Here is a 26,814-nt window from a genome sequence, read left to right on the forward strand (position 1 = left end):
TGCAGCCCTGGACTGTTAGTAATGTACTGAATTATACTGAGCACCACACAATGCAGCACAAGACAATAAGCAGTGATACTGAGCACTGATGAGAATACTAGAACTGACACTGAGCAGTAAGATGCAGCCCTGGACTATTGTACTGTAGTATACTGAGCACCACAATGCAGCACAAGACAATGAGCAGTGATACTGAGCACTGATGAGGATACTAGAACTGACACTGAGCAGCAAGATGTGGCACTGGACTATTAGTAATGTACTGTAATATACTGAGCACCACACAATGCAGCACAAGACAATGAGCAGTGATACTGAGCACTGATGAGGATGATACTAGAACTGACACTGAGCAGCAAGATGCAGCCCTGGACTATTGTACTGTAGTATACTGAGCACCACAATGCAGCTCAAGACAATAAGCAGTGATACTGAGCACTGATAAAGATGATACTGAAAACTGACACTGAGCAGTAAGATGCAGCCCTGGACTGTTAGTAATGTACTGAATTATACTGAGCACCACACAATGCAGCACAAGACAATGAGCAGTGATACTGAGCACTGATGAGGATACTAGAACTGTCACTGAGCAGCAAGATGCAGCCCTGGACTATTAATAATGTACTGTAGTATACTGAGCACCACACAATGCAGCACAAGACAATGAGCAGTGATACTGAGCACTGATGAGGACACTAGAACTGACACTGAGCAGCAAGATGTAGCACTGGACTATTAGTAATGTACTGTAATATACTGAGCACCACACAATGCAGCACAAGACAATGAGCAGTGATACTGAGCACTAATGAGGATGATACTAGAAATGACACTGAGCAGCAAGATGCAGCCCTGGACTGTTAGTAATGTACTGAATTATACTGAGCACCACACAATGCAGCACAAGACAATGAGCAGTGATACTGAGCACTGATGAGGATACTAGAACTGTCACTGAGCAGCAAGATGCAGCCCTGGACTATTAATAATGTACTGTAGTATACTGAGCACCACACAATGCAGCACAAGACAATGAGCAGTGATACTGAGCACTGATGAGGATACTAGAACTGACACTGAGCAGCAAGATGTAGCACTGGACTATTAGTAATGTACTGTAGTATACTGAGCACCACACAATGCAGCACAAGACAATGAGCAGTGATACTGAGCACTGATGAGGATGATACTAGAACTGACACTGAGCAGCAAGATGCAGCCCTGGACTATTGTACTGTAGTATACTGAGCACCACAATGCAGCACAAGACAAAGAGTAGTGATACTGAGCACTGATGAGGATACTAGAACTGACACTGAGCAGCAAGATGTAGCACTGGACTATTAGTAATGTACTGTAATATACTGAGCACCACACAATGCAGCACAAGACAATGAGCAGTGATACTGAGCACTGATGAGGATGATACTAGAACTGACACTGAGCAGCAAGATGCAGCCCTGGACTATTGTACTGTAGTATACTGAGCACCACACAATGCAGCACAAGACAATGAGCAGTGATACTGAGCACTGATAAAGATGATACTGAAAACTGACACTGAGCAGTAAGATGCAGCCCTGGACTGTTCGTAATGTACTGAATTATACTGAGCACCACACAATGCAGCACAAGACAATAAGCAGTGATACTGAGCACTGATGAGAATACTAGAACTGACACTGAGCAGTAAGATGCAGCCCTGGACTATTGTACTGTAGTATACTGAGCACCACAATGCAGCACAAGACAATGAGCAGTGATACTGAGCACTGATGAGGATACTAGAACTGACACTGAGCAGCAAGATGTGGCACTGGACTATTAGTAATGTACTGTAATATACTGAGCACCACACAATGCAGCACAAGACAATGAGCAGTGATACTGAGCACTGATGAGGATGATACTAGAACTGACACTGAGCAGCAAGATGCAGCCCTGGACTATTGTACTTTAGTATACTGAGCACCACAATGCAGCACAAGACAATAAGCAGTGATACTGAGCACTGATAAAGATGATACTGAAAACTGACACTGAGCAGTAAGATGCAGCCCTGGACTGTTAGTAATGTACTGAATTATACTGAGCACCACACAATGCAGCACAAGACAATGAGCAGTGATACTGAGCACTGATGAGGATACTAGAACTGTCACTGAGCAGCAAGATGCAGCCCTGGACTATTAGTAATGTACTGTAATATACTGAGCACCACACAATGCAGCACAAGACAATGAGCAGTGATACTGAGCACTGATGAGGATACTAGAACTGACACTGAGCAGCAAGATGTAGCACTGGACTATTAGTAATGTACTGTAATATACTGAGCACCACACAATGCAGCACAAGACAATGAGCAGTGATACTGAGCACTAATGAGGATGATACTAGAAATGACACTGAGCAGCAAGATGCAGCCCTGGACTGTTAGTAATGTACTGAATTATACTGAGCACCACACAATGCAGCACAAGACAATGAGCAGTGATACTGAGCACTGATGAGGATACTAGAACTGTCACTGAGCAGCAAGATGCAGCCCTGGACTATTAATAATGTACTGTAGTATACTGAGCACCACACAATGCAGCACAAGACAATGAGCAGTGATACTGAGCACTGATGAGGATACTAGAACTGACATTGAGCAGTAAGATGCAGCTCTGGACTATTGGTAATGTACTGTAGTATACTGAGCACCACACAATGTAGCACAAGACAATGAGCAGTGATACTGAGCACTGATGAGGATACTAGAACTGACACTGAGCAGTAAGATGTAGCCCTGGACTATTAGTAATGTACTGTAGTATACTGAGCACCACACAATGCAGCACAAGACAATAAGCAGTAATACTGAGCACTGATGAGGATACTAGAACTGACACTGAGCAGCAAGATGCAGCCCTGAACTATTAGTATTGTACTGAATTATACTGAGCACCACACAATGCAGCACAAGACAATAAGCAGTGATACTGAGCACTGATGAGGATACTAGAACTGTCACTGAGCAGCAAGATGCAGCCCTGAACTATTAGTATTGTACTGTAGTATACTGAGCACCACACAATGTAGCACAAGACAATGAGTAGTGATACTGAGCACTGATGAGAATACTAGAACTGACACTGAGCAGCAAGATGCAGCCCTGGACTATTAGTAATGTACTGTAGTATACTGAGCACCACACAGTACAGCACAAGACAATGAGCAGTGATACTGAGCACTGATGAGGATACTAGAACTGACACTGAGCAGTAAGATGCAGCACTGGACTATTAGTAATGTACTGTAGTATACTGAGCACCACACAATGCAGCACAAGACAATGAGCAGTGATACTGAGCACTGATGAGGACACTAGAACTGACACTGAGCAGCAAGATGTAGCACTGGACTATTAGTAATGTACTGTAGTATACTGAGCACCACACAATGCAGCACAAGACAATGAGCAGTGGTATTGAGCACTGATGAAGATACTAGAACTGACACAGAGCAGCAAGATGCAGCCCTGGACTATTAGTAATGTACTGTAATATACTGAGCACCACACAATGTAGCACAAGACAATGAGCAGTGATACTGAGCACTGATGAGGATACTAGAACTGACACTGAGCAGCAAGATGTAGCACTGGACTATTAGTAATGTACTGTAATATACTGAGCACCACACAATGCAGCACAAGACAATGAGCAGTGATACTGAGCACTAATGAGGATGATACTAGAACTGACACTGAGCAGTAAGATGCAGCCCTGGACTATTAGTAATGTACTGTAGTATACTGAGCACCACACAATGCAGCACAAGACAAAGAGTAGTGATACTGAGCACTGATGAAGATACTAGAACTGACACTGACCAGCAAGATGCAGCACTGGACTATTGTACTGTAGTATACTGAGCACCACAATGCAGCACAAGACAAAGAGCAGTGATACTGAGCACTGATGAAGATACTAGAACTGACACTGAGCAGTAAGATGCAGCCCTGGACTATTAGTAATGTACTGTAGTATACTGAGCACCACACAATGCAGCACAAGACAATGAGCAGTGATACTGAGCACTGATGAGGATACTAGAACTGACACTGAGCAGCAAGATGCAGCACTGGACTATTAGTAATGTACTGTAGTATACTGAGCACCACACAATGCAGCACAAGACAATGAGCAGTGATACTGAGCACTGATGAGGATACTAGAACTGACACTGAGCAGTAAGATGCAGCACTGGACTATTAGTAATGTACTGTAGTATACTGAGCACCACACAATGCAGCACAAGACAATGAGCAGTGATACTGAGCACTGATGAGGATACTAGAACTGACACTGAGCAGCAAGATGTAGCACTGGACTATTAGTAATGTACTGTAGTATACTGAGCACCACACAATGCAGCACAAGACAATGAGCAGTGATACTGAGCACTGATGAGGATACTAGAACTGACACTGAGCAGCAAGATGCAGCCCTGGACTATTAGTAATGTACTGTAATATACTGAGCACCACACAATGTAGCACAAGACAATGAGCAGTGATACTGAGCACTGATGAGGATACTAGAACTGACACTGAGCAGTAAGATGTAGCACTGGACTATTAGTAATGTACTGTAATATACTGAGCACCACACAATGCAGCACAAGACTATGAGCAGTGATACTGAGCACTAATGAGGATGATACTAGAACTGACACTGAGCAGTAAGATGCAGCCCTGGACTATTAGTAATGTACTGTAGTATACTGAGCACCACACAATGCAGCACAAGACAAAGAGTAGTGATACTGAGCACTGATGAAGATACTAGAACAGACACTGACCAGCAAGATGCAGCACTGGACTATTGTACTGTAGTATACTGAGCACCACAATGCAGCACAAGACAAAGAGCAGTGATACTGAGCACTGATGAAGATACTAGAACTGACACTGAGCAGTAAGATGCAGCCCTGGACTATTAGTAATGTACTGTAGTATACTGAGCACCACACAATGCAGCACAAGACAATGAGCAGTGATACTGAGCACTGATGAGGATACTAGAACTGACACTGAGCAGTAAGATGCAGCACTGGGCTATTAGTAATGTACTGTAGTATACTGAGCACCACACAATGCAGCACAAGACAATGAGCAGTGATACTGAGCACTGATGAGGATACTAGAACTGACACTGAGCTGCAAGATGTAGCACTGGACTATTAGTAATGTACTGTAATATACTGAGCACCACACAATGCAGCACAAGACAATGAGCAGTGATACTGAGCACTAATGAGGATGATACTAGAACTGACACTGAGCAGCAAGATGCAGCCCTGGACTATTAGTAATGTACTGTAGTATACTGAGCACCACACAATGCAGCACAAGACAATGAGCAGTGATACTGAGCACTGATGAGGATACTAGAACTGACACTGAGCAGCAAGATGTAGCACTGGACTATTAGTAATGTACTGTAGTATACTGAGCACCACACAATGCAGCACAAGACAATGAGCAGTGGTATTGAGCACTGATGAAGATACTAGAACTGACACAGAGCAGCAAGATGCAGCCCTGGACTATTAGTAATGTACTGTAGTATACTGAGCACCACACAATGCAGCACAAGACAAAGAGTAGTGATACTGAGCACTGATGAAGATACTAGAACTGACACTGACCAGCAAGATGCAGCACTGGACTATTGTACTGTAGTATACTGAGCACCACAATGCAGCACAAGACAAAGAGCAGTGATACTGAGCACTGATGAAGATACTAGAACTGACACTGAGCAGTAAGATGCAGCCCTGGACTATTAGTAATGTACTGTAGTATACTGAGCACCACACAATGCAGCACAAGACAATGAGCAGTGATACTGAGCACTGATGAGGATACTAGAACTGACACTGAGCAGTAAGATGCAGCACTGGACTATTAGTAATGTACTGTAGTATACTGAGCACCACACAATGCAGCACAAGACAATGAGCAGTGATACTGAGCACTGATGAGGATACTAGAACTGACACTGAGCTGCAAGATGTAGCACTGGACTATTAGTAATGTACTGTAATATACTGAGCACCACACAATGCAGCACAAGACAATGAGCAGTGATACTGAGCACTAATGAGGATGATACTAGAACTGACACTGAGCAGCAAGATGCAGCCCTGGACTATTAGTAATGTACTGTAGTATACTGAGCACCACACAATGCAGCACAAGACAATGAGCAGTGATACTGAGCACTGATGAGGATACTAGAACTGACACTGAGCAGCAAGATGTAGCACTGGACTATTAGTAATGTACTGTAGTATACTGAGCACCACACAATGTAGCACAAGACAATGAGCAGTGATACTGAGCACTGATGAGGATACTAGAACTGACACTGAGCTGCAAGATGTAGCACTGGACTATTAGTAATGTACTGTAGTATACTGAGCACCACACAATGCAGCACAAGACAATGAGCAGTGGTATTGAGCACTGATGAAGATACTAGAACTGACACAGAGCAGCAAGATGCAGCCCTGGACTATTAGTAATGTACTGTAATATACTGAGCACCACACAATGTAGCACAAGACAATGAGCAGTGATACTGAGCACTGATGAGGATACTAGAACTGACACTGAGCAGTAAGATGTAGCACTGGACTATTAGTAATGTACTGTAATATACTGAGCACCACACAATGCAGCACAAGACTATGAGCAGTGATACTGAGCACTAATGAGGATGATACTAGAACTGACACTGAGCAGTAAGATGCAGCCCTGGACTATTAGTAATGTACTGTAGTATACTGAGCACCACACAATGCAGCACAAGACAAAGAGTAGTGATACTGAGCACTGATGAAGATACTAGAACTGACACTGACCAGCAAGATGCAGCACTGGACTATTGTACTGTAGTATACTGAGCACCACAATGCAGCACAAGACAAAGAGCAGTGATACTGAGCACTGATGAAGATACTAGAACTGACACTGAGCAGTAAGATGCAGACCTGGACTATTAGTAATGTACTGTAGTATACTGAGCACCACACAATGCAGCACAAGACAATGAGCAGTGATACTGAGCACTGATGAGGATACTAGAACTGACACTGAGCAGTAAGATGCAGCACTGGACTATTAGTAATGTACTGTAGTATACTGAGCACCACACAATGCAGCACAAGACAATGAGCAGTGATACTGAGCACTGATGAGGATACTAGAACTGACACTGAGCTGCAAGATGTAGCACTGGACTATTAGTAATGTACTGTAATATACTGAGCACCACACAATGCAGCACAAGACAATGAGCAGTGATACTGAGCACTAATGAGGATGATACTAGAACTGACACTGAGCAGCAAGATGCAGCCCTGGACTATTAGTAATGTACTGTAGTATACTGAGCACCACACAATGCAGCACAAGACAATGAGCAGTGATACTGAGCACTGATGAGGATACTATAACTGACACTGAGCAGGAGAGACACACAACTAGTAGTATTACTGAGCAGCAATAAGTTAGCAGTAAGCACTGATACTGAGCACTGATATTGAGATTTCCACTGAGAGAACGTAGCCATGTCCTCTCCGCTCTCTCTACAATGCACAAGTGAATACGGCGGAGAACCACAACTCTTTATATGGAATCTGAATCTCGCGAGAATCCGACAACGGATGATAACGTTTTGCCTCATCGGGGTTTCCAAGTCAGGCAGAAAGAACCGAGGCTGCCTCGGACCCGTGTAAACCACGTGGAGTTCGGAGGGGTTAGGTTCTCAGAGAACCGAAACCGCTCATCTCTACTTCCTGTGTTTAGTAAATAGACCCAATCTCTCATTACCTATAAAATCTATGGCCACAGTTATGCTATAAGTGTATGTGTATGTCCAGAACATTTGCTGTGTTTGTGCTATTACTTATACAGACATTTTTATTTCCTAACGAAAGCGGAACTCTATGAGAAACCTTCATTACACAGATCCCACTGGAGAAGAGATGACCTTCAATGAAAGAGGAGATCTGCCCTCTAAGTGGTTAATGGAAAACTGGGTTATATATAAAACTAATACATCATATGAATTTGTTGTAAAGCCTGTGACCATCTTTGACGAATCACAAGATGACCAGGTTTATAATATCAAAGCAGGAGAAATCACATGGAAAAATGGCATGGTAAGAGAAGATGAAATACAGTATATCATATAAAGTAGGGATGCAGTTGGTGTATGATACATGCAGATGTGCCATACTATCCCTTTATACCAGTACATATGAATCACACAGATTATGTCACTTGCTGACTACAATCTTGTATTTCACCTGGTATTACTCAGCTAGAGAATCTGTGTGTTTCATGTGTGCCCCAATTACATGGTATGTATGGTAAGCCTAGATACATGGCATCTGTCCTCGAATGTGTTACACAAATAAAAACATCATTAACTTCTGTGTACTAAATTATTTTGACTGGACATGGAATAGCTTCCTAGCCGAGATTAGTGAGAGAAAATAGTAAATTTGCTAAAGGGATTTTTCAGAGAGCCTCTTGGTGCAGCATAGTGTGATAGGGCAAACAGTAGGTGCCACCTTCATGGCAAACTGATGAAGGCACACTGTGCAGATATAAAACACATCATCTTATTATTAGTCATCTCAAGCACTTTGAGTTTCATGAAGTACTGGAGGTAGGTTCCCAAAATTTGTTAGACAACAAAGGATATACAAGAACTTTGTGATGAAATCAATTTTATATTATTATTATTATTATTATTATTATTATTAGTAGTAGTAGTAGTTGTAGTAGTAGTAGTAGTAGTAGTAGTAGTAGTAGTAGTAGTAGTAGTAGTGTAGTAGGAGTAGGAGTTGTAGTAGTAAGTAATAGTAGTAGTATTATTAGTGGTAGTGGTAGAAGTAATATTAGTGGCTGTGGTAGTGTTGGTAGTAATAGTAGTTTAGGTAGTGGTGGTGGTAGTAGTAGGAGTTGTTGTAGTAGTAGCAGTAATAGTAGTAGTAGTAGTAGTATTAGTGGTAGTGGTAGAATTAGTATTAGTTGTTGTAGAATTGTTGGTAGTAATAGGTGGTAGTTGTAGTAGTAGTAGTAGTAGTAATAGTAGTAGTAGTTGTAGATGCAGTTGTAGTAGTAGTAGTAGTAGTAGTAGTAGTAGTAGTAGTAGTAGTAGTAGCAGCAGCAGTAGTAGTAGTAGTAATAGTAGTAGTATTTGTAGATGCAGTAGTAGTAGTAGTAGTAGTAGTAGTAGTAGCAGTAGTAGTAGTAGTAATAGTAGTAGTAGTAGTAGTAGTAGTAGTAATAGTAGTAGTAGTTGTAGATGCAGTAGTAGTAGTAGTAGTAGTAGTAGTAGTAGTAGTAGTAGTAGTAATAGTAGTAGTAGTAGTAGTAGTAGTAGTAATAGTAGTAGTAGTTGTAGATGCAGTAGTAGTAGTAGTAGTAGTAGTAGTAGTAGTAGTAGTAGTAGTAGTAGTAGTAGTAGTAGTAATAGTAGTAGTAATAGTAGTACTAGTTTTCCATCACCTCTCCCACTTGTGAATGTTACAGATTATTTGGTTTATTTTTAAAGTAGTCTAGTAAAATGTGTACTTTGAGCAGATGGTATTACATTGGGCATACTATACATACAGAAATAATCCCGTGCCTTAGCATTGACATACTGTACCCTCCATCTTATACCAAATCACACTGAATCATTCTAGCCTCTGCAACTTGAATTACATTGGGTTATAGGATGTGTAAAAGGAAATACATGAAGGTAGTGTTTTATCCTTCCTTACTGATTTTTTAATCTGCAAATAGACTATACAGGCGACATAGTATATGTCTAGAAATTATGTGAAGATATTACTATACCGGTAGGTCTTAATCAGATTACTTATGGATGCTATAACTGCATACAGTTATTTACATTATTAGTTTTATCTTGTCCTGGGATTGGTATTTGTAACAGCCACTAGTAGGTTGTAATTGTATGACTTCTGGCAACTCCTCAACTGCTCTCACATGTACATATTGGTTTATTGTTACTGTTATAAAGTCTCTCTTTTATAAAAATCGCCAAAATCAAGTAATACAACAAAATCATATGAACTTTCTGCGTGAGTATTTATGATCCTCTCTTCTGACATAAGTCAAGACTTGGTTAATTCTTTTAATTCTGAAAATTGTGCTGAATTTGATGGTAAAGGAGAAGTTGAGAAAACTTTGTGTCAACTATACCATGGTTTTTTTGCCCAAGTTTCTGTCTGCCTATGGTCACTGCCATCAAGATAGTAGACTAAATTAGGATTTTGGTATTTTGAACATTGATAAAATGACAACAATGAACATGTCAACATGTGCAGACTGTCAATATGTCCACAGCTTTGAGATCCGAAATATTAACATACAATCTTGATATTCTGCATGGAGAGATGAGTATCTTTTTTTCAGAGCTGAAAAACCTTCAACCATAGTTTTTTTTATAATTAGATCCCATAGATATTAGATTCATGCATAACTGTAGTGTTCCAAAATCAGGTGCAAGGTACAGTATGGAATTCCCCCACAGTGAATTATCTCTTTAAAAATATAAATTTATATAATAGCAAAGTAAAATTGTAAAAAGTAAGATAACAAAAGGGAAAATATTTTTTTCCAATTTGGAATTAATATATAATTAAACAGAATGCCAAAGAGATTTCAATAAAATAAATATTTTTGAAGAATCTTTACTCTTTTCATTGGGGGAATTCATCAGAGTAAACTTATCGAAATCTCCATTATTCTCTATCGTTAATCAAACTGTGTTCAATATTGAATAACTTGGACATTCTGGGATCGCAGATGTTGCTCTGTTAGTCTGTGAAACCTGTCGTGATTAGATAAATCTTTGAATATCAAGGACATTACAATTAAATGCATGTGTCTAGAGAAGTTTACATAACCAAAAACTCATCTCCCCTCCTCATTCTAGGCTCTTGATTTTTCCACTTACTTCACATCCAAAATGTACTCTATACAGATGAGTCCTCCATTATCTTGATTGTTTCAGCACATAGACGGAGGTTTAGTCACGCCGAGGCGATACCTTATGTTGCTGAGTTTAATCACGGACAGGCGCGTTGAGGCATGACTAGATACTCAGCATGCAATACACATCTCCACCACTGGGTGGCTAATGCTCCACTAATCCAGTACTTTAGTTTGAATAGCGGCGGATTGATCTACAGTACAAGCTCTGGAAAATGGTCAGTGATGACTGTAATTTTAATATAGTCCTGTACTGCATAGTGTACTCATAGATGGTAACCAATGGTCAGACGGAGAGAGTAAAAAAAATGTAAAAAAAATATTCAGATGCAAACGAACATGTTAAAACACTTGTGTATGCAGATGCAATTAATGTGTGAACACCTGTGTATGCAGACGCAACTAATGTGTAAAAGGAATAATGTAGTTCTAATTTCTAACTAAAGTGTGAATTTTTTTTACCCTGACAATCACTTTCATATTCTTTTTTTCCTGTGTAATCCATTGTAAAACATTCAATGGAAGTGTGCACACAGGTTTCACATAAATCAGGGTTTTTAGTGAACAACTAATTAGCATGAACAGCTAATTAGTACCCTAATAGAATATACTGTACAGAGATAGTAAGGATGATGATTTGGCACCCAGGAACTTAGGGAGGAGCTTTTATCTCTCTCCATTGCAATCGTTCTATGTATAGTGGAGAGATATTAAAGCTCCTCCCTAAGTTCCTGGGTGCCAAATCACCGTCCTTAGTATCTCTGTACAGTATGTTCTATTATGGTACTAATTAGCTGTTCACTAAAAACCCTGATTTATGTGAAACCTGTGTGCACCTTTCCATTGAATGTTTTACAATATATTACACAGAAAAACAAAATTTATAAAGTGAATGTAAGGGGAAAAAAATATATAGATTGGCACTTTGGGAATCAAAGCCGGGATCCTCAGCATGGGAGGTGGGAGCCTTCACTGATAGCCTACGTCGCTGCATGGAAGATACACAAGTTCATGTGTAAAAGTAATGCAAGCAGTGATTCCTTCCTATCGGTCTTCATTTATGCCATTAGGGGACTCGGCTGCTCATTTAGTGCACTGTACATACTGTAAAGTCAATGAGCTACATTATTCCTTTCACACATTAGTTGCGTCTGCATACACAAGTGTTTTAAAATGTTAATTTTCATCTGTATAAACTATTCACACAGTGATTTGGCATCCAGGAACTTAGGGAGTTTCTTTTATCTCTCCCCATTATACTTAATACTATGGGATTTGGACGCTCACATATTCCTAACATCAATAGACCACACTGTATCTGTAACACGTTTGTTTGCATCTGTATATGTTGTACTATTTGCATCTGTACTGTATATACTGTTATATACTTTATGACATACTGTAGCATAATGTAGCGTAATGAGACGCACCAGTAAAGTAGTTCTTACCCTGTAGTTCAGTATTGTATTTTAATGGAGACCACACGCATGCGCATTGGTGATTTTAAAAAGCGACATCTGGTGGATGATCTTAGGTATTACACTCAAAGGTAACACTAAACGCTCTGTGCGCATCCCTTCAACTAGGCGCGCCTCCTTGCGCCCAGGCACGCTGCGTATGCCCGATCGCGACTAATGCCTAAGTCAGCCAAGATAATGGAGGACCTATCTGTACATTAGGACTTCACATCCTACCAGTCCATCAGCAACCTCCTGTCCCTTAACACCCCTCCCCATCCCTCTTATCAGCTCTAACATCTTTCTTCCTTATAACTAATGATAAATTCATAACCATCATCCATTCCTGCTCACCACCACCTCTCCATTTGACTCACTTCCTCAATATCTCCCTCTCATGAGGCACTGTACCCTATGCCTTCAAGAATACACTCATTTCCCCTATTCTTAAAACCTACCATTGATCAAAACACCCTCTCCATGTACTGACACATTTCTCTCCTCATGTTTCACTACAAACTACTTGAGCATATTCTGTACAACTGCATTACTGCCTTTCTATCCTCCCACTCCCTGCTTGACCCATTCCAGTCTGGATTTTGTCCTGTCTACTCCATTGAAACTGTCATCACAAAGTCTGCAATGACCTTCATGCTGCAACATTTAAGGGACACTGATCTCTGATAATTAATTTTAAACTCTGCTTTTGACAGTGTGGACTACCCTCTTCTGCATATCCTTCACTCTCTTGGTCTGATCTCTGACTGTTCCTTCTCTTTCTCCTCTCATGATGCCACTTTACCTCCACTTTCACTAACTGTTGTTGTCTTTCAAGGTTCTGTTCTTGGTTATTTCCTTTTCTCTATCTATATGTCCTCTTTATGTAAACTCATCAGCTTTTTTGACTACCAATTCCTCTCTATGCTGATGATACTCAAATTTACCTTTTGTCCCCTGACCTCTCCTTCACTCTCCTCCATCATACTGTATCTCCAACTCTCTTTATGCTACCTTTTCGTAGATGTCCCAGCACTTTCTTAAACATAACATGACTAAGACTGACCTGATCATCTTTCCACCCTTCCACACAACCTCACCCACCACAATTTCTTTATCTATTAATGGCACCATTGTATCCTCTAGCCTCCAAGTGTGCTGTATTGCAGTAATCTTTAACTCCTTTCTCTACTTCAAACCACAAATGTATCACCTCTCACAAACCTGCCATTTTCATCTGTAAATATTTCCAGGATCAGACCCTTTCTCAACCAGGATGCTACCAAGTCCTTAATTCACTCACTGATCATCTCCAGACTGGAGTACTGTAATCTCCTTCTATCTGGAATCCCTGAAAAATGCCTTTCTCTACTCCAATCTATCCTCAATGCTGTTTCCCAGTTTATCAACCTCATCAAACAAAACTGTCCACCTCATCTCTTCTACAAGCCCATAACTAACATTCCTTCCCTTTCAGAATACAAGTAAAGTTTCTCACGCTACATTACAAAGCTCTTACCCACTCTTCTCCCATTTACATCTCTGAACTTATCTCCCTTTACACTCCCACCTGCACTCTTCACTCCGCTAAGGCACTGCCTACTGATTACTTCCTCCCACTCCAAGCTCCAATATTTTTCTTGTGCCACTCTCTTTCTATGGAATTCTTTGTATCTCCCCCTCAGAATCTCCACCTCTCTACAAAACTTTAAATTGGCTCTCGATACCCAACAACTGCAGCCAAATCTCATCATAACATTCTGTTCCATGCTCACTCATCTGCATCACATCTGTCGGTCTCTCCCCTTTAGAATGTAAGTTTTCATGAGCCGGGTCCTCTTTCCTCATGTGCTTTTCATTCTCTTACTTTAACCATCTTCAACAGCATCAAATCACACAGTTTTCTGACACCCTGACACTTAGTTCAGTGTCGGGAGCTGATGCAGATATGTTATTTACCCTGTACTTGTCCTACATTGTCTTTGACAGTAAGTCACTGTTTGCCTGTTTTGCGTATTTTTTTATATACTCTGTAATTGGGTGTTGTTAATTCCTTGTGATGTCATATAAAGGATAATAATAAATAATAGAAGTAGTTGAAATATGAACCTCTTGATTTGAGTAGTAGGACACTGATAATGATCAACAGAAAGAGGAATAATATGGATAAATTAACACAGTGTAGAATTTTCATACAAGAATGTCTCACGGCGCTAGTACTAAATTTTAAATGTTATATTTATTCTAAAACAAACCTTAATAGTTAATAGGAATACAGATATTAATCAGCTGCTGAATGTTAATTGTGCTAGTGTAAGCATAAAATCAGCGGTTCCCCTTTAAGAAAGGGGTAATTACCAACTAGACAATATAAGAAAAGAACACTCTGCGCTATTTAAGAACCTTTCAGACTCCAAATAAAGTGAATTCACATATATACATAAAAACACCTTTTTATTCTGGATTAATCACATAAATCTCTAAAATTCTTAATCTAATAAAAAAAGCTATCATATGCATATATAAATTTAACAACTCTTATTAATTCTTATTTTCAAAAGCCGGATTTCTATATGCACCTAAAATAAAATATGGATCAGCTCTCATGCGTATATAATAACCACAATATGTGCAATAGGGGATATACTTATTAGTTGATGTGCAAATCAGTATTCTCAGATTGTCCACTAACTGCTTGTAGAGAGACGGAATAATCAGATGTAGTAATCACCGCTTGTTGTTACAAAGTCTCAGAACGGCTCCTTGTGTTATTACACTGAACACTCGTTGTTACAAAGTCTCAGAACGGCTACTTGTGTTATTACACTGAACACTCGTTGTTACAAAGTCTCAGAACGGCTCCTTGTGTTATTACACTGAACACTCGTTGTTACAAAGTCTCAGAACGGCTCCTTGTGTTATTACACTGAACACTCGTTGTTACAAAGTCTCAGAACGGCTCCTTGTGTTATTACACTGAACACTCGTTGTTACAAAGTCTCAGAACGGCTCCTTGTGTTATTACACTGAACACTCGTTGTTACAAAGTCTCAGAACGGCTCCTTGTGTTATTACACTAAACACTCGTTGTTACAAAGTCTCAGAACGGCTCCTTGTGTTATTACACTGAACACTCGTTGTAACAAAGTCTCAGAATGGCTCCTTGTGTTATTACACTGAACACTCGTTGTTACAAAGTCTCAGAACGGCTCCTTGTGTTATTACACTGAACACTCGTTGTTACAAAGTCTCAGAACGGCTCCTTGTGTTATTACACTGAATACACGTTGTTACAAAGTCTCAGAACGGCTCCTTGTGTTATTACACTGAACACTCATTGTTACAAAGTCTCAGAACGGCTCCTTGTGTTATTACACTGAACACTCGTTGTTACAAAGTCTCAGAACGGCTCCTTGTGTTATTACACTGAACACTCGTTGTTACAAAGTCTCAGAATGGCTCCTTGTGTTATTACACTGAACACTCGTTGTTACAAAGTCTCAGAACAGCTCCTTGTGTTATTACACTGAACACTCGTTGTTACAAAGTCTCAGAACGGCTCCTTGTGTTATTACACTGAACACTCGTTGTTACAAAGTCTCAGAACGGCTCCTTGTGTTTGTCAGGAATCGACTTACCGCTGTTATGTCTGTCCGCCGGAGCGGACTCCGTCCGGGGTCACTGCATGTTGCTGTCACCTGTCACCCTGCTCGTGGATACCATCTCAGGCCTGGGAGCGCCCCTGGAGTCAACGGGCGTGTGGGCGTGCCGCGTCCCAGCCGGGCCGCGTCATGGGCGCCGCCATGACAGTTTTCCCCAGTGTAAGTGCGGCAGCCAATCCGGAGCTTGGCCGCACCTCCTCGTCTCACTCCAGCCAATACCTGCCGGTCAGGGGGTATATCAGGAGCTGCAGGGTGAGTCAGAGGTTGTCCTGAACTTTGTGTCACTCCTGCGACCCATGTGTCTGGACCTGTTCTCCTGTTCCTCCGTGTTCCTGGATATTCTCCTGATCCTCCGTGTTCCTGGATATTCTTCTGTACCTGTTACTTCCGTGGAACTACAAGTACCAGCACCAGCAATACCTTTCTGGCTTCACACCTTCTACACCTGCAGTGTGCTCCAGCCTACAGCAGTAGAGACTCCCTCTCCAGGTGCATTCCGTCATCTCACCTGTGATTCAGCCTGCATGCTGATTGTGCACTTCCAACAGCACAGTGAACATTACCATCCAGTCTCCTGCATTGCTACCAGGTTTGCTACCATTATTCCACCTCTGCTGGCTCCACGTTTTAATTACTCTGGTTCCATTTCAGCATTACAAACTCTGCCATAGACTTTCAGTTTCAAACCATATTATATCATTGCCATTACCATTGCCGTTACCATTGTCATTTCCATTGCATTCGTTTGTTTTACTTTCTGCTGCATTATTATCTGGACTTTCTGTTATTAATAAATCTACATTGTGCACATGCGCAGAAACCCAATACTGCCTCCTCACTTCATTCCACCTACCTCCACTGACCCACTAGCGCCCCCTCCGGGGACACAAACTAAACCGACTCTGACAGTAAGTTCAGGACCGATGGACTCGGACGGTGGTCAGAGTGTGGGGTCAGGGGCCTTACAAAACCTGGTCTCCCGTTTGGATGGACAAGAGGCTGTGCAGCAGCAGATATTCCAGTTTCTGCAAGGGATGTCCTCCCGGATTGATACGTTACAACAATCTCTGCTAAGTGCGCCTGCACCTCCAGTTCCTGTTACCCCTGCACATGCCAGTGTTGGGGGGTCTTCTTCTTCTCCGGCTGCATCTGCTCCTGTATCTCGTTTGCACTTGCCTGTGCCTAGCAGGTATGATGGCAGTCCGAAGTTATGCCGTGGGTTCCTCAACCAGTGTGAAGTCCAGTTTGAACTTTTACCTCACAATTTTCCCACGCCAAGATCCAAGGTTGCTTATATCATTTCACTGCTCTCTGGATCAGCCCTGAGCTGGGTGTCTCCTCTATGGGAACGTGCCGACCCGTTGATGAACAACTATGCTGAGTTTGTTTCCATCTTCAGACGCATCATCGATGAACCGGGTCGTGCAACATCAGCCTCCGCCGATCTTCTCCAGCTCCGTCAAGGGACTCGCAGTATGGGCCAATACGTCATCCAGTTCCAGACGCTAGCCGCAGAGATCCAGTGGAATAACCAAGCCTTGGTAGCAGCCTTCTGGCATGGACTCTCGGAGAGGATAAAAGATGAACTGGCAACCCGTGATATTCCTGAGCAATTACCCGAGCTAATCTCCCTATGTATCAAGTTGGACTCTCGCATCCGCGAACGCAACAATGAGCGTGCTCGTGCTGAGTGTCGCAAACCAAGAATGGTACCTCCTGTACAGTTGCAGCCTCCACCTTCTGATGAGCCTATGCAAATTAATAGGTCCCGCTTAACTGCTGAGGAGCGGTCAAGGAGACTCGGTGAGAGACTGTGTCTTTACTGTGCGGCAGTAGGCCACCAAATAAGTTCTTGTCCAGTGCGTTCGGGAAACGCCAGATCCTGACTTGTAAGGGAGGAGTCAAGTTGGGATCTTTCAAGCAAGCTCCTTCAACCCAAGATTTCATTCTTCCTGTGACCTTAGAGACGGCGGCTGGACTCCAATCTGCAACTGCGTTGGTAGACTGTGGTGCAGCGGGGAATTTCATCACTCAAGCTGCGGTAGACAAGTTTCATCTGCCGGTCTATGAACTTCCATATCCAGTCTACATCACGGCAGTTGATGGTAGTCGTATTTCTAAGGGGTATATCACTCAACAAACCCGGCCAGTGATACTGGGGGTTGGGTTCCTGCATTCTGAGTTAATAAAATTTCTAGTTATTCCTCAGGCAACTCAGGAGATTGTGTTAGGTATGCCCTTGCTCCAGCTACATAACCCACAGATTGATTGGGCTACCTTACAACTAACTGCTTGGGGTTCACATTGCCGTCAGTCCTGTTTAGCCCAAGTTGTTCCTGTCAAGACTTCTGAAATCAAGACCCAGTCTACTCTTCCTATGGCCTATCAAGATTTCACTGACGTCTTCAGCGAGAAGGCCGCTGATGTCCTGCCGCCCCATAGAGAGTGGGATTGCCCCATCGACCTCATTCCTGGCAAAAAACCACCTAGGGGGCGCACCTACCCGTTATCTGTTCCTGAAACCGAAGCGATGAGCGAATACATCAAAGAAAACCTACAGAAAGGATTCATCCGTCCCTCATCATCACCTGCTGGGGCAGGTTTCTTTTTTGTTAAAAAGAAAGATGGAGGACTACGTCCATGTATTGACTACCGGGGACTTAATGATATTACCGTTAAGAACAGCTACCCGTTACCTCTTATTACCGAGTTATTTGATAGAGTCAAGGGAGCCCGCATCTTCACCAAGTTAGATCTCCGCGGTGCCTATAATCTCATCAGAATCCGCAGCGGTGACGAATGGAAGACAGCTTTCAATACTCGGGATGGCCATTACGAGTACCTGGTAATGCCATTTGGGTTGAGCAATGCTCCAGCAGTGTTTCAACACTTTGTTAATGAAATTTTCTGTGACGTTCTGTACAAGTATCTCGTTGTTTACCTGGACGATATCCTCATCTTCTCTCAAGACCTCCCTTCTCATCGTCTCCAAGTCCGTGAAGTCCTCCGACGTCTTCGTGAGAATTGTCTTTACGGCAAATTATCTAAGTGTACCTTTGAGGTTACCTCCATACCCTTCCTGGGGTATATAATTTCTGGATCGGATCTCCAGATGGACCCGGCAAAATTGGAAGCTATTGCCAATTGGTCCATTCCGAACACTCTCAAGTCCATTCAACGATTCCTGGGCTTTGCCAATTATTATAGGAAATTCATCCGAGGCTTTTCAACTCTCATTGCTCCTATTACTAGCTTAACTCGGAAAGGGGCAGATCATTCCAACTGGTCAGAAGATGCCCTGGCTGCGTTTCAAAAAATCAAGATGGCTTTTGTTACCGCTCCAGTTTTGTTACAGCCCGATATTAATAAGCCATTCGAGTTGGAGGTGGATGCTTCCACAGTAGGAGTGGGAGCTGTTCTCTCTCAGATGGGAGCTGACGGGAAGATTCATCCCTGTGGATTCTTTTCCCGTAAGTTTCTTCCTGCAGAAGTTAATTATTCCATCGGAGATCAAGAGCTTCTGGCGATTAAACTGACCCTTGAGGAATGGAGGTATCTCCTGGAAGGGGCGAAGTTTCCATTTAATATCTATACGGATCATAAAAACCAGCTCTACTTGAAGGCAGCTCAGTGCCTTAATCCTCGCCAGTCCCGATGGGCTATGTTCTTCTCCCGTTTTAATTTCAAGCTCCATTTCCGCCCAGGTTCTCAGAATACCAAAGCAGATGCCTTGTCTCGATCCATGGAATCTGAGGACGAGATATCCGATCCAGTACCACGCTCCATCCTGGATCCTGTTGCTTTTGCTTCTTCACAAGTTTCTCCAGCTCCGCCTCCTGGTAAGACTTTTGTTGCTCCTGAACTCCGTTCTAAGTTGTTGTCTTGGGCTCATCAGTCTAAATTTACTGGGCATCCTGGTGTCCTAAAGACTTTTAAATTTCTCTCTGAAACATACTGGTGGCCGAAGATGAAAGTCGACATCAAAGACTTTGTGGCGTCTTGCCCTAAATGTGTGCAGCACAAAACTCCTCGTCAGTCTCCAGCAGGTCAGTTACAGCCATTATCCATTCCCAGCCGTCCTTGGTCACATCTGTCTATGGATTTCATCTCTGACCTTCCCTCCTCCCAAGGATTCAATACCATCTGGGTAGTGGTCGACAGATTTACCAAAATGGCTCATTTTGTTCCACTCCAAGGACTTCCTTCCGCTCCAAAACTGTCTCAAATCTTCCTACGGGAGATTTTCCGTTTACATGGACTACCCACTGAAATAATATCTGACCGTGGAGTCCAGTTTGTGGCAAGCTTTTGGAGAGCTCTCTGTTCTGCCATGCAGGTCCATCTCAAGTTCTCGTCAGCGTATCATCCTCAGACGAATGGGCAGACAGAGAGGGTAAACCAGGAGTTGGAAACTTTCCTGAGACTGTACATATCATCTTCCCAAGATGACTGGGTAGATTTGCTCCCGTGGGCTGAATTCGCTCACAATTTCCGCTACCACACAGCTACTGAAACTACTCCGTTCTTCTCTGTTTATGGGCAGCATCCACGAGTTCCTGATTTTCAAGACCTTCCTAGCATCGATGTCCCTGCTGCCACTACTGTCCTCAGTCAGTTCTCAACAATCTGGAGGAAGATTCATACTTCACTCAAAAAGGCTTCTGCCCGGTACAAATTCTTTGCCGACCGCAAGAGACGTGCAGTTCCCAGCTTGAAACCTGGGGATAAAGTCTGGCTGTCAACCCGGAATCTTCGTCTTAAAGTGCCTTCGATGAAGTTTGCACCACGCTTCATTGGTCCTTTCTCCATCGAAAGAGTTCTAAATCCTGTGGCTTACAAGCTCAAGTTACCCTCTTCATTGCGTATTCCTAATGCTTTCCATGTCTCTCTCCTCAGACCATTAGTCCTAAATCGCTTCCAAAGAGCTCTTCCAGCTGGCCCCAGCATTCCAACTCAGCGGGGCATAGAGTTCGAGATAGAGAAGATCCTGGACTCCCGTCACCGGTATGGTCGTCTGCAATATCTCATCGACTGGGCCGGCTATGGTCCTGAGGAGAGGAGTTGGGTGAACTCTGCTGATGTCCACGCTCCCAGGTTGGTCCGTGTTTTCCACAGGTCTCATCCTTCCAAGCCACGTGGGTGTTCGGTGCCCACCCATAAGGGAGGGGGTACTGTCAGGAATTGACTTACCGCTGTTATGTCTGTCCGCCGGAGCGGACTCCGTCCGGGGTCACTGCATGTTGCTGTCACCTGTCACCCTGCTCGTGGATACCATCTCAGGCCTGGGAGCGCCCCTGGAGTCAACGGGCGTGTGGGCGCGCCGCGTCCCAGCCGGGCCGCGTCATGGGCGCCGCCATGACAGTTTTCCTCAGTGTAAGTGCGGCAGCCAATCCGGAGCTTGGCCGCACCTCCTCGTCTCACTCCAGCCAATACCTGCCGGTCAGGGGGTATATCAGGAGCTGCAGGGTGAGTCAGAGGTTGTCCTGAACTTTGTGTCACTCCTGCGACCCGTGTGTCTGGACCTGTTCTCCTGTTCCTCCGTGTTCCTGGATATTCTCCTGATCCTCCGTGTTCCTGGATATTCTTCTGTACCTGTTACTTCCGTGGAACTACAAGTACCAGCACCAGCAATACCTTTCTGGCTTCACACCTTCTACACCTGCAGTGTGCTCCAGCCTACAGCAGTAGAGACTCCCTCTCCAGGTGCATTCCGTCATCTCACCTGTGATTCAGCCTGCATGCTGATTGTGCACTTCCAACAGCACAGTGAACATTACCATCCAGTCTCCTGCATTGCTACCAGGTTTGCTACCATTATTCCACCTCTGCTGGCTCCACGTTTTAATTACTCTGGTTCCATTTCAGCATTACAAACTCTGCCATAGACTTTCAGTTTCAAACCATATTATATCATTGCCATTACCATTGCCGTTACCATTGTCATTTCCATTGCATTCGTTTGTTTTACTTTCTGCTGCATTATTATCTGGACTTTCTGTTATTAATAAATCTACATTGTGCACATGCGCAGAAACCCAATACTGCCTCCTCACTTCATTCCACCTACCTCCACTGACCCACTAGCGCCCCCTCCGGGGACACAAACTAAACCGACTCTGACAGTGTTATTACACTGAACACTCGTTGTTACAAAGTCTCAGAATGGCTCCTTGTGTTATTACACTGAACACTCGTTGTTACAAAGTCTCAGAACGGCTCCTTGTGTTATTACACTGAACACTCGTTGTTACAAAGTCTCAGAACGGCTCCTTGTGTTATTACACTGAACACTCGTTGTTACAAAGTCTCAGAACGGCTCCTTGTGTTATTACACTGAACACTCGTTGTTACAAAGTCTCAGAACGGCTCCTTGTGTTATTGCACTGAACACTCGTTGTTACAAAGTCTCAGAACGGCTCCTTGTGTTATTACACTGAACACTCGTTGTTACAAAGTCTCAGAACGGCTCCTTGTGTTTTTACACTGAACACTCGTTGTTACAAAGTCTCAGAACGGCTCCTTGTGTTATTACACTGAACACTCGTTGTTACAAAGTCTCAGAACGGCTCCTTGTGTTATTACACTGAACACTCGTTGTTACAAAGTCTCAGAACGGCTCCTTGTGTTATTACACTGAACACTCGTTGTTACAAAGTCTCAGAACGGCTCCTTGTGTTATTACACTGAACACTCGTTGTTACAAAGTCTCAGAACGGCTCCTTGTGTTATTACACTGAACACTCGTTGTTACAAAGTCTCAGAACGGCTCCTTGTGTTTTTACACTGAACACTCGTTGTTACAAAGTCTCAGAACGGCTCCTTGTGTTATTACACTGAACACTCGTTGTTACAAAGTCTCAGAACGGCTCCTTGTGTTATTACACTGAACACTCGTTGTTGCAAAGTCTCAGAACGGCTCCTTGTGTTATTACACTGAAAACTCATTGTTACAAAGTCTCAAGCAATTCATTTTGCATAGACTCTATGAGGAAGCTCCAGTGACGAGCGAAACTAGTCAGAGGAAAGAAGGGACATCTGATGACAATATCATTCATTGCGGTTATCACCTAAGAATCACTGCACCACGCCGGAAGCCAGCGGCTTCACTTTGGACTGCAGCGGCATTTCATACGTTGGGGGCCGGAGACGTCCGGAGCTCCCTAGCCGCACCTGACCGGCAGTGCAGTGTATCTCCAGCTGAATCTGTCTACGTGTAAGACGGAGGGTGAGAGTTTTTACCATTTAGCCAGCATGATTAGGCAATCAGGAACTGTTACTATTATCTATGCAAAAGGGCCGCAGAGATCAGGTCTGAATTAGACCCTATGTGTACTCAATAAGAAAGCTAGATAAGCTTCCATGCTACAAAACAAATACAAACTATATCCATATGTGCATGCATGTGCATAACAAGAAAGCCAGATTAGCTTGTATGCTATTTAAGGACGTACTGGGGCTACAAATCAGCCCTGACATTTGTGAGTGTGTGCACATGTCACAGGGAGAGCGCACAGACACACGAATCAGGGGGCATGTACTCATTGCACACCCACATTTCCCTTGAAACAGACACTTCAGGTGGGCAGAGACAAGGGCGTGCGACAAAGCTCACAGGGGTGTACCATGAGTCAGGGGGCGTGTACTCACAGTACACCTCAATTTTCTTGAGACACACACTTCGGGCAAGGGTGGCCAAACAAGAGAGCCGGAGGGAAGATGGGTAGTCCGGCCCTGATACTATTAACCCTTTATATGCTTACATGAAATATCCTAGTGAATTTTAATACTCATATCTTAATGTTGAATACAGCAGCTAATGAAATTAATTCACTTTGAATTTTTGCTGTTTTTAATTGTTTTTGTAAAGATTTTATTATTATGTGAATTGATGTACCAGCCAGTGGGGGCAGATGTATTAACCTGGAGAATGCATAAGGAAGTGATAAACCAGTGATATGTGCAAGGTGATAAAGGCACCAGCCAATCAGCTCCATTATGTAAATTAACAGTTTGAATCTGATTGGCTGGTGCCTTTATCACCTTGCACGTATCACTGGTTTATCACTTCCTTATGCCTTCTCCAGGTTAATACATCTGCCCCAGTGTGAGCTAGTGAACAATTTTGTGATTTTTTTCTATTTTTGTAGCAATAAACTAACTGTTTTCTAGCATTTATTTTCACTTTGATTCTTTAACTCTTCTTTCTTTTCAACACAACATCACAAAATAGTATGCCCCTCTCCCACTTCTTCCAATCCAGTCTACTGATGATCTCCCTCCCTTTCTGTTTCTTGACTCATTTCCCTCTACTCTTTATATCATGGGTCTTCAACCTGTGGCCCTCCAGCTGCTGTGAAACTACACATCCCAGCATGACCTGCCACAGTTTTGCTATTAAGGTATGCTAAAACTGAGGTAGGGCATGCTGGGATGTGTAGTTCCACAGCAGCTGGAGGGCCGCAGGTTGAAGACCCATGCTTTATATCAACCTCTTTGATAAAAACATTGACCACCCTGCAAACCCGAAATATCACCACAATTTTTTTTCTCTCTCCCTCTTTCTTGTGCACTTTGTAATAACAAAGTGATGTGCACCAAACATACTGTACTTTCTGTTCATGATTACTTAATCTCTAATTCTCTTAACTTATTTGCTGTCCTCACATGACACAACCGGCATACTGCTGTCTTCTTTGTAATTTTGATCATTTTCTATAATCCCTGACCTGACAAGCAACAAAAAGATTATTCTTTATCCTCATCTACACCTTCCAGGTTATTTGCCCTGAATCTTCCCTCTTATTCTCCTTTGATGTCCTCCCTATCTGTCTCTATCACCTATTCAACATTTGCATAACTAAAACAGTCTATGAATTCCTTGATAATTTTGCCACTTGGATACCTTTCTTTTTCTCTTACAACCTTCCCTTTCTCATGTTTTGTACTTTAACATCCCAACTGACAATGTTTCTGAAGCTACTGCCTCCAGTCTTTTTATTCTTCTGCAATGGTCTAACTCTACACAATGTAAATGGATCTCATCTCTTATCCATGTTTATGTACATTCCCTCTATGCTGTCTCTGGCTATTAAAAAAATCTCTGTCCAGCCTCATTCTCAGCCTCATTCTTCTCTCCTGTACCATATTTTCATGGTCTCCCTTCCATCCTTCTCTAAAAAAGCCCTGATTAGGAGTAGCTTCCGCACTGTTGAACTTATTACATTCTACAATTTTCTTAACTCTCTTATTTGTACATGGATGTCCTTTCTGCCCCAAAGAGGCCTTTTTACTCTTTAATTACACATTTACCTTGATCTAGATATTACTGTCCTGGTTGCTGCTATTAAGCATTGGTGGTTACCACATCAACCATGACACACTTTACATTCCTCCGACCTATGCAATGTTCCCTTTCCACTGAATTACAGTCAATGATGTCACACTGTTTTCTGCAACTTCAAATTCATGCTCTCATCGAACAGTTCTGCCATGTCAATCTTAACTTCCTTGTCAGGCTTTCTGTCTCCCCCTCCCCTCACAATCTGTTTTTGACTTTCTACACACTCCACCTCCAAAATCCAGGTGCTAATTCAGAGGTGAACGCTACTGTTGCAACCATTTCATCTTTGTGTGCAGCTGCTGTGTGACCATATGGTTACTCCTCAGGAGGCATCTTGTGTAAAAAACCCAAGAGACCCAGGTTCTGGGATACAATGTATTAAATATGGAGATTTACACAGGACATTTAAAAAAGGATAAGCATTTATTTATCGAAGTTACATCAATAAAAACATGCAAGTAACAAGTTATACTCAGGTACAATAATAGCAGGAACAAACTACAATACTTTGCTCTTATCTCAGACAGGTTAGGATATATCCCAGATGATGGTCACTGATTAAGTAGGTTAAAAAATGAAGTTCAGTTGATTCTCCAGGGTCCCGCCTATTAACTTTGTCTCAATTTAAAAGCTGGATGGGATATGTGGAAGGCTATATCCGCTGCAGACAAAACTAGCTTGATCAGAACTGATCTGCTATGGGTAAGCCTCTAGGCTTTATAGCCCTCCTGTAAGATTACTTTCAGTGTCTTAACAGATAATACTTTCATGGCCTGTGTTGCTGGGTGCAGTAATGATTTACATTAGAGAATCTATCTAATGACTTGACAAGTTGCCTCTTTCACCCACTAATGAATACAACAAGACCCCAAATATCTTACTACACAATTCCATCTGAGATACTACTAATAGCAACATCTATTTATTATAATCAGCCAGCATAAAAGCTGTGTACACTCCCTGCTCACTATCAGTGATGTGCGGTGAGGTCAATGACTGGGGAGGCACTGGCTTATAACAGACCTGGATTTACAGCAGCATACAGTGTATGAACCCAGTGGTTCTGGTGGCATTATATAAAAGGTGCAACAGTATCTATTGTATCCAAAAGTCGTGCCAGTCTCACTGTAAAGATGTTATGCAAGCAGTAAAGTATTAAGGCACACACAGGGCTGGCCCGAAGCATATTTTTTGGTATGCGTTGATATACTTTGGTGCTCATGGGAAAAGAGCAGTTGTAGTGGCCCTTACACATTATGCTCATTACGGCCAGGATTGTATAAAATG

General features: G+C 42.6%; 1 protein-coding gene across 1 annotated transcript in view; it reads left to right on the forward strand.

Moving 5' to 3' along the window:
* The window catches only part of LOC134993223 (vomeronasal type-2 receptor 26-like), an 82,802-nt gene that overhangs the window by 41,280 nt on the left and 14,708 nt on the right, over positions 1-26,814 (forward strand). The window contains exon 5 of the mRNA XM_063950855.1: positions 7,999-8,223. Within this exon, the coding sequence (XP_063806925.1) occupies positions 7,999-8,223 (225 nt within the window). The remainder of the gene's footprint in view (positions 1-7,998; positions 8,224-26,814) is intronic.

The sequence above is a fragment of the Pseudophryne corroboree genome, unplaced genomic scaffold (assembly GCF_028390025.1).
Source record: "Pseudophryne corroboree isolate aPseCor3 unplaced genomic scaffold, aPseCor3.hap2 scaffold_1267, whole genome shotgun sequence".
Classification (NCBI taxonomy): domain Eukaryota; kingdom Metazoa; phylum Chordata; class Amphibia; order Anura; family Myobatrachidae; genus Pseudophryne; species Pseudophryne corroboree.